At 38.4% G+C, this 12,054-nt stretch overlaps 1 protein-coding gene across 2 annotated transcripts; it reads right to left on the bottom strand.

Moving 5' to 3' along the window:
- Nucleotides 1–2,312: 2,312 nt before the first annotated feature.
- On the bottom strand, nucleotides 2,313–10,566 carry LOC102290005 (butyrophilin subfamily 2 member A1). Of its 2 annotated transcripts, XR_006053351.1 has the most exons (4): nucleotides 10,431–10,566; nucleotides 8,129–8,476; nucleotides 4,235–5,278; nucleotides 2,313–3,968 (listed from the first exon to the last, which is right to left on the bottom strand). XR_006053351.1 is itself a non-coding variant. In XM_005950941.3 (3 exons), exons 1-3 carry the CDS (start codon nucleotides 10,483–10,485, stop codon nucleotides 5,109–5,111), a joined length of 573 nt encoding a protein of 190 aa, XP_005951003.1. In that variant the 5' UTR covers nucleotides 10,486–10,566; the 3' UTR covers nucleotides 2,313–5,108. The 2 variants fall into 2 exon arrangements, 1 of the variants encoding a protein (XP_005951003.1); XM_005950941.3 differs by having other exon boundaries at nucleotides 2,313–5,278.
- Nucleotides 10,567–12,054: the final 1,488 nt, after the last annotated feature.

Raw genomic sequence — 12,054 nt, 5'->3', positions numbered from 1 at the left:
CATTCTTATTATTATTGTGACTTTGAGACATTGATGTCACATGTTTTACTCTCTCCACACTCAAAGACCTTCAGAGTGTCTTATTTAAACATCTTCAGGCTCTGACCTCAGAGGAGGGACCAGAAGGAAACTGTCAGATCATCAGTGTGATCATTATTGTCTAAACTTCAATAAGCAAAACTGAATAAACATGTGTGGTTCATAAAAACCTAAGGAAAATGTGTACACAGGTTACCTTACCGGGAGCCATGTGTGAACAATCCTCAATGTCTGTGAGTTTGTGGTTTGGAATTTCCTTCTCGCTACTTTCAGCCACATTTACAAAAACAGTCCTCCTGTTCTGACTGTTAATAATCAGAGAGAAAGTGCTGAACTCCTGCTGACAGACTTTATCTGACACGATATAAAGGAGATGGAGAAAAAAAAAATCAAAATTAAGTCATGAACCCCAAAAACACATAGAAACTTAAAGAACTTAGGAGCAACTAAAGGCATAAAATACCAGGAATGTGCATCAGGAATAAGAAAATAAAGACCCATAAACACTAAAAATAACAGAAAGCAAAATATGAATAAAGAATTAAAAAACAAAACATAATCCAATCTACAAAGGCAGGAGTTTCCTGGAACACTTAGTGTAAGTATCAGTTCTGAGGAAGGGAAATGCTGCTGGAATGTTTTATTTATATGATGTTTATCTGCGGATGGGTGGAACCTTAATTAAGGTCTTTAGGCAAATTTAGGGGATTTTCTTCTTCTAGCTGTTGTGGTGACTGATAGACAGCTGTGATGATTTGGAAGTTTTTGTTTTGCAGTTTGACCACAGAGTACTGTGCAAAAGACTTGAACCACCCCTAACTTCTTTGTCTCCTTAGAATGGAAACAAAGACTTTTTTCACACATGAAATCTTAAGAAACAGGAGCAGCTTTCTGAAGCTTCTCTTTGGACACTGGCTGCTTTTTCACTCATTTTCAGTCTTTGTAGCTCACAGACTATTTTGTTTATGTAAGACTAATAATGACTCTTTCAAGCAAAAAATCATTTCTAAAAAATGTCAAAGATAACAAAACTTGAAAGACAGAATAGATTTTTACTGAAATGATTCCTAAACAGCTTTCAGCTGAAAACCAAAACAATCAAGACGTCTATTAAGTTGCTTAAAGGCATTTCAGAAACAGTTTTGTCTGTAAAAGAGAGCATTCAACAGGTATATATGTAACTCTTTATTAACACTTACATAATGATAATATAATTGTCTTTAAAAATATATTTTTTTATTAAAAATATTTATATATATAAAAAAATCTTTTTTAAAGTGTTTATAAAGGCACAGTGGACACATGAACCAAGCAAAAAAAAACCAAAACAAACCCAGTGTTTATCCCTTGGACGCACAACCTACCAGTACCTACACTCTTCCACGAGTGGGGTCAAAAATGACCGCAAATAGAAACAATGCATTTTGCTATAAACTCGGTTGTTATTCTTCAAAATCTTTAAAACGAAGAGTTGTAATATTTTCATATTTGAGGTATTCCTCATAAAACATGTTTGTGACATGAGGCCCTTTCATTTTTATTTATTTTTTCATTAATTTTAAGAAATCACGAACGTCGCACTCGCTTACGTCACTGTCATGAGACATTCTCGCAAGAAAAAAAAATCATGTTTTTATTAACGCAGCGTGCTTACGGGAAAGTAACGGTACTCTAATTACCGTTTTTGCAATAGTAATCCCTGACTTTACTCGTTACTTGAAAAAAGTAATCGGACCGGTGTAACAGTGTACATTATAAAGCCCCAAGAGTGTTCTTGATATTTATTTCTGACATGTGAAAAACATTTTTTAAAGAATATGTTTCAAAGTTAATTAATTCATGAGAATAAAATCTAATGTTTAATTAAAGCTTCAGTGACAAACTACAGCCAACAGGTGGCAGCACATCTCTCTTCCCCTCATGAGCACAGCCACTTTACCACCATCACTGCTCACTACAAGGCCTGTTTCTGTTTTGCTCCAATTTTAAAACTCAGGGGGAAGAAACAGATGTTCATGTTCAGGGGCTCTCCTGCATACACACACACACACACACACACACACACGCACACACACACACACACACACACAGAGGTTTAGTTTAATTATTTATTCTGGCCGCATCCTGTTCACAGCACCAGCTGAAACCAAAGAAAGTACAGCAACAATCTGATGATCTGATTCTGGGGGGTCAAACAGGAAACATCCACAGCAAAGAACATTAGTGAAACAGGAGGAGAAAATGTGCAGCTTCACCCTCTAAATTATTCCTGCTTCAATTCTGGAATGATGATGTCATGAAATTGATTAAATCAAATTTCTGACCAGTAGTGTTTGTGCTGTGCTGAGTCGATTATTTACAGGCTGTCTACAGAGGAGTCTCCTTCTGCCTCATTTCAGTTTCCCGAAGTGAAAAGTCACACTCCACCAGTCCCCACCTTATCATAATTGTTTATCTACAAGTCACTGCAATACACGTCTCCTGAGCTCTGCCTGTGGTTATGACAGAGTTCACGAGCTGCACTCGTGGCTTCTGACTGTTCAAAAAAAGGTGACTGACAGTCAGCTGCTTTTTTTTATTATGGAAGCAAAGGGCACCGCGCGAATAGCAGAAGCTGAAGATTCACCACTACCAGCATGACTTTATGATGACAGAGAAAATAAATAAATACATGAAACCAGTTCCTGTTGGAAAAAGAAAGAGAAAAACAGACCTTAATGGATCCTTTAAAGTCTGGATGTGAGGGAGTGTTGAAGGTGCTGGAAGTCACGATCTTTTGAACGGGACAACTAAGCCGTCATCTCCAGAGGATGGACTCATCTGTGGCACCACGTCTGCAGCTTTCATGAAAAGTTGCTTTGCTAGTTATTATCTACAGGACATTATCCTCAAGACATAAAAATCACATGTACAAACCTGACATCAAGTGTTTTCAAAATAATTGCTGACTTTGCCTAAAATAAGGTTTTAAAAAGCTTTGCTAGCTCTGGAAATAAAAAAATAAATAAAAAAAGAGTTACTGAGTGACAGTTTAAGTCTGGAGGGTTAATATTTACACTGTGTTGTGTTTCTGAAAACAGAGTTTTAATCATGAGAGGAAATAACCCAAGAGGATCTGAAATGAGCTGCAGCCATCCCTGCGACAGCCCAAAAACAGTACCAGTCACTGTTAGAGGAAATACTTTTCTTCTTGACTTTGCTGATTGAACTCGTTTTTTGTTTGTCAAATAGAAATCTAAACATATTTGAATGCTGGACTTCTACATTAACTCAGAAAGTGATCTTTACAGGAAAGTATTTAGGACAAAACACAGAATTACAGAGTTACTCAGACTTAAATGAAGGACGAGGAAATACACAGATGTAAACAGGCTCAAGTTAATGACATAATTTCCCCATTTTTACTTTAATCAGAGAAAAAAGGCCCCAGAGGAAATAAGACCAAACAAACAAACCCTTCACTCTGTTACTTGTGATGCGTGAGGCTCTCGTTTTATTTCTGTGATCAGCACAGATCAACAACAATAGATATCATAAAATTATGTCACAACAAACAAAGAAATATAAAAACATGGTACAGAGAAATGAACACGTTCAAATGCATACATACGAATACACAGAAAATATGTATCATCTCCTAATTTGAGCCACATAACATAAGAAAACATAACAAAACACAGAGTGAGGCTCCATTTCCCTCCACAGGCTTTCATACCTCGTTCTTCCTTCAAATTCCTGATACGACCTCGTGTCCTGCTCACTTTCATTTATTCAGGTTTTAGTTTTGAACATCCGTCCATCTTCTTCCACTTTTATTTTGCTCATTGCACTGTCCCCTTCTGATCTTCAAATATCCTTTTTATGACAGTGGATATTTACAATGGACTCGGCTCATCACTCAGAGTCAGATTGGATCCACAACATTTGTACTGACGGTGGTGTGATCAGTGGTGGGTAACAAAACAAAAAACAACAAGTGAAACATTAACATTGAGTACACTAGTCAAAGACATAAATTCTGAAAAGGCCTGAGAACGGATCGATAAAAATCAGAAACCTCTGGACTGTTTTCAGAGCAGCTGCTGCTTTTAGATCTCAGAGGAAGTCCCTCTCTGACCTCTGCCACAGAGCGCTCTGCAGCCTCACCACACACCTCAAACGTACAAACGACAAACAAATTAGATTTAAAACTAACCTGAACTTCACGACTGAGCAGTTTTCTGATGAGTTTCAACGCCTTAAGGCAGCACAACAGGCGAGGATGCAGATCAGGAGAAAGGATGAGATCCTGAGGCATCAGAACAGGAAACGAGCCGAACTGCTGAAAGCACCAACTGACTCAGATTGTGTTAAAACGTCTTCAGATTGAAAATTCTCCCTATTCACCAGATTAATGCTCATGTGAAGTCCTGAAAATGAAAAAACGCTGAAAGATCAACTGTGTATTTTGCACAGAGGAACAAGAACAAGACGTCATGACAGAAGTCTAAAAACAGCCACGCCCGAGGTGGAGATCTGAACGTGAGATCAGCCGAGTTTAAATAAGGTTTCTGATATTTACAGATCCAACTCAGAACTTTCCACAACTCACATAATAACACAATAAAACCATTGTGATAATGGTTTTTATGTTTTATTAAATAAATATTATGGGTATACTATAATCACATATTAGATTACATTGAGTCATTATTTCTAATGGGGGCGATGGACAGAAAGCAGGAAGGTGGCTGATTGGCTGCAGTTGCCACAAACAGAAATAAATAAAGTGTTTAAAAGTGCAAAATAAAAACGTAAAGTTAATAAAGTGCTTAACTCACTGAGAGAACTTGCTAACCATGCTACTGTGGCCCCATTTTAATCAGAGCTTACATAAACTGATCTACTCTACGTCTGTCTCCTCCACCTCTCTACCTGCTGTTCTCACGGTAAAATCAAGCTCTGCAGAAAAGAAAAAAGGAGAAGAAAAATAAACAGATTTAAAGTCTATAAAAAGCTTGTTGCAGCTCTGTTTATGCTGTCTGCTCGCTAAATAACAATGCTTCACACATCGTCTCAAACATTTCAGATCAACTCTTTAACATTTCAGGTAGATGTTCATAAGAGTTGCCGCGTGTTGATGATTTCCATTTTCTGTTGAAAAATACTGCACCACAAACGCCAACAATAAGACAACTTACAACTGCAACAATAATGATAATTAAAACATGCGTGTCCTTGTGTTCTCCAGTTGGATCTCCTGAAGAGAAAAACAAAAACAAAACAGGTGAGAGGCCTGAGGTATGCTGACAGCATTTCTTCTTTTACACTGAAATACGCCTGGCAGTTAGCAGAGGTCATAACGTCCAACAGTGACGTAACTGTCAGAAAAGTAATAAAAGTATCAGCAGGCGCTTGGATCATAAACACTGAGCACATCACTGTGCTCATGTTTCAGAAACCAACGCTTTTATTTTTTCTCTCAAACACTTGTGTTAGGTAAAGTACCTTTCAAAAAAAAACCTAACAGCAAGCAACAGAACGAAATATAAACTTAAATATAAATATATATACTTCTAAATACATTTTCCTCACAGAAAGACAAAAAGCAGGGGCGCACCCAAAGAGCAGAGTGCAGGGTGACACTGCACCACATGAAATCTGAAACTTTAGTTCATTATTTTACACTTTTAGTTGTAAGTCTACTGATATACAGGGAGTGCAGAATTATTAGACAAGTTGTATTTTTGAGGAATAATTTTATTATTGAACAACAACCATGTTCTCAATGAACCCAAAAAACTCATTAATATCAAAGCTGAATGTTTTTGGAAGTAGTTTTTAGTTTGTTTTTAGTTTTAGCTATTTTAGGGGGATATCTGTGTGTGCAGGTGACTATTACTGTGCATAATTATTAGGCAACTCAACAAAAAACAAATATATACCCATTTCAATTATTTTTTTTACCAGTGAAACCAATATAACATCTCCACATTCACAAATATACATTTCTGACATTCAAAAACAAAACAAAAACAAATCAGCGACCAATATAGCCACCTTTCTTTGCAAGGACACTCAAAAGCCTGCCATCCATGGATTCTGTCAGTGTTTTGATCTGTTCACCATCAACATTGCGTGCAGCAGCAACCACAGCCTCCCAGACACTGTTCAGAGAGGTGTACTGTTTTCCCTCCTTGTAAATCTCACATTTGATGATGGACCACAGGTTCTCAATGGGGTTCAGATCAGGTGAACAAGGAGGCCATGTCATTAGTTTTTCTTCTTTTATACCCTTTCTTGCCAGCCACGCTGTGGAGTACTTGGACGCGTGTGATGGAGCATTGTCCTGCATGAAAATCATGTTTTTCTTGAAGGATGCAGACTTCTTCCTGTACCACTGCTTGAAGAAGGTGTCTTCCAGAAACTGGCAGTAGGACTGGGAGTTGAGCTTGACTCCATCCTCAACCCGAAAAGGCCCCACAAGCTCATCTTTGATGATACCAGCCCAAACCAGTACTCCACCTCCACCTTGCTGGCGTCTGAGTTGGACTGGAGCTCTCTGCCCTTTACCAATCCAGCCACGGGCCCATCCATCTGGCCCATCAAGACTCACTCTCATTTCATCAGTCCATAAAACCTTAGAAAAACCAGTCTTGAGATATTTCTTGGCCCAGTCTTGACGTTTCAGCTTGTGTGTCTTGTTCAGTGGTGGTCGTCTTTCAGCCTTTCTTACCTTGGCCATGTCTCTGAGTATTGCACACCTTGTGCTTTTGGGCACTCCAGTGATGTTGCAGCTCTGAAATATGGCCAAACTGGTGGCAAGTGGCATCTTGGCAGCTGCACACTTGACTTTTCTCAGTTCATGGGCAGTTATTTTGCGCCTTGGTTGTTCCACACGCTTCTTGTGACCCTGTTGACTATTTTGAATGAAACGCTTGATTGTTCGATGATCACGCTTCAGAAGCTTTGCAATTTTGAGACTGCTGCATCCCTCTGCAAGATATCTCACTATTTTTGACTTTTCTGAGCCTGTCAAGTCCTTGTTTTGACCCATTTTGCCAAAGGAAAGGACGTTGCCTAATAATTATGCACACCTGATATATGGTGTTGATGTCATTAGACCACACCCCTTCTCATTACAGAGATGCACATCACCTAATATGCTTAATTGGTAGTAGGCTTTCGAGCCTATACAGCTTGGAGTAAGACAACATGCATGAAGAGCATGATGTGGACAAAATACTCATTTGCCTAATAATTCTGCACTCCCTGTATATTGCTGGATTAATATAGATAAAACCACCGAGCAGCATAACTGAATAAAATTTCCATCTTATACATTAAAAGGATGCACATATTAATGCTACAACAACTATGATCCAGTCATATCATGCATGTTTTTCTGCATTATAATTTACTCTGCCATAGGCACTCTACAACATAAAACTCAGTTTAAACAGTTCTCATGTCCGACATCTGTGTCAGCCTCAGAGCCTCTGGCTATCAGCTCTTTGCCTTTTTCTCGGTTCACTGCGCCACCACATTCAAAACTCTAAGACAGTCAAAGAAGTAAAATGCACTCGACTGGTATAATCACACACAGGAAAATGAGCAATAACAGATGTCTGAATGAAAATAAAACGGGGCCACTAAACAACTACGTCAGATCAGATTTATCACCACTCAGACGCCACTGCAGGAAGCATCAGCATATGTCAGGTAACACAAGTAGAAAGATCATGTTAACTGCAGACTGCAGTGATCTTTCATAAACCACGTCAAGTCCGTGGAAAGTAGACCAAAAAAGATAAATAATTGCAAATCCTCTGCAGTGATAAAAGTCTTTTTGGAGAAAGACAAAAGACAAAAGGCTTTTTGCGTCTCTTTTTCCTTTTCTTTTCTTTTTGTTTTGGTCTTCTGTTTTTACCACGCATGGACAGACAATGCTTCCCTCAGAGAACATCTGTGGGGGTGCAAAAAGCCAGCGTCAAAGTTCAGAGACACAAAAAGCTCTTTTGTGCTTAGCCGTGCAGTGAGGGCTGCACTTTGCCTCCACATGTCCCTACTCAGAAGAAGAATAAGTAGTAAAGTGAACCTCTCAACTCACCAGAGTCTATGACTGTGAGGTCGATGGACTGCCTGGACTCACTCATGACTCTCTGACCGCTGCTGAGATTACTGGTTATAATCCGACACTCATATGTTCCTGTATCGTTGACGTTGACGTTCTTCAGAATCACAGAAACGTCTCCGTTTTTCATAGACGGGTCTGCCAGCTCCACTCGGCCTTTAAAACGCTCGTGCTGGTAGCTTTCATATGAGCGCCGGTTTCGGTAGAAGAAGACGTATCCGTCTGACTTAATCTCAGGTATGCTCCACTCTAACAGGGTGATATTTACACCCCTGGGATCCTGACAGTGAAGAGTGACATTTTGTCCAGGCCTCACCGTTATATCTGTGTGCAAAGACAAAAGAAAAATGCAAACATTGATAAGATGTTGCGATCCATTTCTTTACGACATATTGTGTAGAAATGCTGGCTAACTCCTCCTGTACAGTTCTTTTTTCTTCAGTAGACGAGCATATCAAGAGACATCTGACAGAAACTATTTGGATCGAGGAAGTCTTAAAAAAACATCAGTGGATTAATCAAAGTAATGGATTCCTGCAGCTCGACATATTTCCAAAACAAGGCCAAAGAGAAATCTGCTTTTTTTTTTTTTTTAAATTTCCTCTTGATGATGCACTTTCACACACAGTGACAAATGTCCTTGATAGATGTAGGCCAGAGGCTGTTATGGGCCTACTTTTCTGTTGCTTGTTGGGGAAAGCGTCCTCCATAAATGTGCATGCGTCACCTGCTCGTGTGAATAACTCATGCACAAGAAGAGAAAAGAATTAAAGCAAACTCATACTCCTCAGTGGTTATTAACCTACCCATGTGTTCATTTACAGAAAAGAGGCTGCAAAAGCTACCGACTTAGATTACAGCACTCGATGTTTGTTTGTGTTTGTCTGGGTCAAAAACTTTCTTGAAATCTTAAAATGCCTTGAGTACCAAGCTCTTCTCTAGGAAAACCAGATTTTCATCATATGGTACCAAGTGTTATGGATCAGACTTTGTGGCTATTTTAAAAGAATATTTCCTTTGAAAATAGCACATTAATTTCCTCATGCTGTTCTGAATTGCTCAACTCTGTTGACTGTTACCACATGTGTAGCTAAGAACCCACAATGACACAGATTTGTAAATAAGAATAAAATAGAATAGACCTTTATTCTCATTGTACATGCACATTGAAATTGTGGGTGTGCCATGCCAACTGGGCAAGTATAAAGTGTAAATAGTGAGAGTGCAGGATCAAATAACAAACATGAGGAGTGTGTACAAAGCAAGAGAAAGGTCACGGATTAGCGAACAGGTTGTGAAGTCTCTTTTATTTCATGTGGCACACTCAGTTCCTTTACAGGAAAATGAGGATTGGTAGAGCCTAAATTAAGAGTTTCCTTTTCTTTGCTTCCTTCCAACTTAATGGTTTCATTTCTACCACTGCAGAAAACAAAAGTACAACATTGTGGACCTGACAGATTACTTGCACATACGCTGATGTTACACTTGTATGAACAAACTATAAACCTATGTCTGGGAGCTATGACGCCAAATGCAATAACATACGATAGAGTTGTAACACAAGAGGTCATTTTCTGGGTTCATGAAGAAATGTCTGCAATTACACCAGTAAACTTTTGATATGTTATAAAAAATTCATAGTGACATCATACCTATTACATTCACTAGTGCACGCAACATACTGGGGAAAACAAAGGGGAGGAAAAGATTCTGATAACTGCATATTTCTTGTGTAGCTGATGTATCAGTAATCACCAGACATACTAAAATATTTAGGTAAATATGTTGACAATCTGACAACTTAAAACTACTGTGTCGTGTTTATGCACACTGACTGTGTGCAAGTACAACGCAAGAAGTCCCGAGAAAGGTTTAATCCCTCAGAGGGAGACAAAAAATCTCCCAAAAACAAGCATGGCAAGATCAGCAAAATGCAACTTGACTAATATCTTATCATAAGCATCTACCGACAGACACGCTAGTTAAACAGAAGAATGAAGCCAGCCCTTGTGACTTAGAGAAGACAATCTCTGTCTCCAGCTCTGGAGATTTCTTCCGCCTGTATACTCCTACGGGAGCATTGGGATCAATTGCTCTTGGTGGAACCTAGGTTACGGCTAAAGACCAGAGGTCCTCTGGAACAATCTCCCCCAAGCTAATGTTTACATTTGAACAGCTGTTAAAAAAAAAAGTGCTCAAAAAAAATTGTGAGTCACAGCATTTGTCAGACTGCCAGCAGTTTTTATTTTAATTTTTAATTTTATTTTTAGCTACTCACCTTCTAATGCCACAGTCTCAAAAGTCAGAAGAAGAAGAAGAAGGATGTGAGACATTTCTGCTGAATAACTCACAACTGACCCTTCTGGAGCTGCTGGAAACTCGATTTGTGTAAATCTGGTGTCGTGCCAAAAGCAGTCTGAGGCAAGGGGCAGTCTGCTGCGTTCAGGGACACACCCACCTGAACTACATCAGCCGTCACAGCGTGCTTTCAACCCTGAAGCTGCATTCAATGTTTCTCTCTCCTGTTTTTGTTGTTTTTGTAGGAGAAAGCGCAAAGTGAACACGGGAAAGTGCCTCGAGCCCACATTCATGACACCCTAAAATGATCCTTATTTAGGTTTTGTATTGTTTAATTGTTTTTTTATTTTATTTATTATTCCACTGTAGATGCTGTAGAAATAATATCTGCTTTCCGTCTGTGTATTTTTGTAAATATCTTGTGTAATGACAATGAACCTTATTGAATCTTCAGTGTGAATCAGTAACCAGCATCAACATTTAGACAACAAAGTTAACTTAGCATGGTTCTAACAGAGCTCACTGGTTGCCCTCTAGTGTTCGCCAGCGGTCACTGCAGGTTTAATTCTTACCCGGACGGAAGTGACGGACAAGGTAAGCGACTCATGTTGACGCCGGAGATTTTGGCGGAAAATTAAAGCGAATGGTAGTTTAGAATTGAACAAATTCCTTTAAGCTTCAGTATTACCAAATACACTTATCAATTGTCTTTATTTATTTTAATTGTGTGTCTTTAATTATTACCTAAACATTTCTATGTGCTACAAAATAGACATAATTGTAAATGTGCTGAGGTGAAACTATACTTTCAATAATATTACCCCTACAGACGGTGGTTAACAGGCTGATTAAATTAATCTATGCTGATCAGCTAGCTAAAAGTCTTTACTTTAGCAGCCCAAATCAGAGGCTAACATTAGCATTTGTTAGCGTCAGCTAGGAAACTAGGGTTAGTGTAACTTTGCCTGAAACTCTTTAAAGAGTAAAGTAGAGCTAAGTGTGGCTCAACTTTGAATACAGTTTGGTGCCATTTACAATTAAGAAATACAGATAGTTTCTCTCTTTACTATTAAAGTTAACAAATATATTTTTTATATTTATCAACCTAAAAAAAATAAACATTTAGTCTGACTTGATGTTACAATTAAAAAAGTGTTTTTATCTGAAGAGTATGTAAATATCTGGTTTCAACTGTATATTTGATGATGTTGGTGTTTGGCTTGATTGTCAGCACAGAGAGGGAGAGAGAGGAGCAGAGAGGGAGAGAGAGCAGGTGAGACACACATGTTAGTCAAATGGTTGTTTACCAAAAGTAATCATATCATAGGTCCTCATGTATCTCGTACCTGGTGTTTCTTTTTAGGTTTGTTATTTTTCAAATTCTACATTTATTAAGTTATGCAGGCTTGTTTGCACAACAAGGCTAAATAATTATATAAACTTTTCTCAATCTAAATATTGTACTTTGGTAAAATTAAAAAACAAGTGTAGTGCAGGTCTATGATGATTTTTAGTGCTACTATCATCTAGTTCTGATTGCGGTTCTGTTTTGGTTAAATCCTAAATAGTCCTGATTTTGAACTGTTGTAGTCCTGTTTTAATTC

Source organism: Haplochromis burtoni, unplaced genomic scaffold, assembly GCF_018398535.1.
Source record: "Haplochromis burtoni strain Fernald_Lab_line unplaced genomic scaffold, NCSU_Asbu1 Contig_860, whole genome shotgun sequence".
Lineage (NCBI taxonomy): Eukaryota > Metazoa > Chordata > Actinopteri > Cichliformes > Cichlidae > Haplochromis > Haplochromis burtoni.
This window is presented reverse-complemented; position numbering and strand designations above follow the sequence as displayed.

Excerpts from the sequence above, each read along its gene's own strand:
- LOC102290005 (XM_005950941.3), bottom strand. The coding sequence starts at position 10,485 with ATGTCTCACATCCTTCTTCTTCTTCTTCTGACTTTTGAGACTGTGGCA. Across the intron at positions 8,477-10,430 it reads TGAGACTGTGGCATTAGAAG|ATATAACGGTGAGGCCTGGA; the intron begins GTGAGTAGCTAA and ends CTTTGCACACAG. Across the intron at positions 5,279-8,128 it reads CCTCACAGTCATAGACTCTG|GAGATCCAACTGGAGAACAC; the intron begins GTGAGTTGAGAG and ends TTTTCTCTTCAG.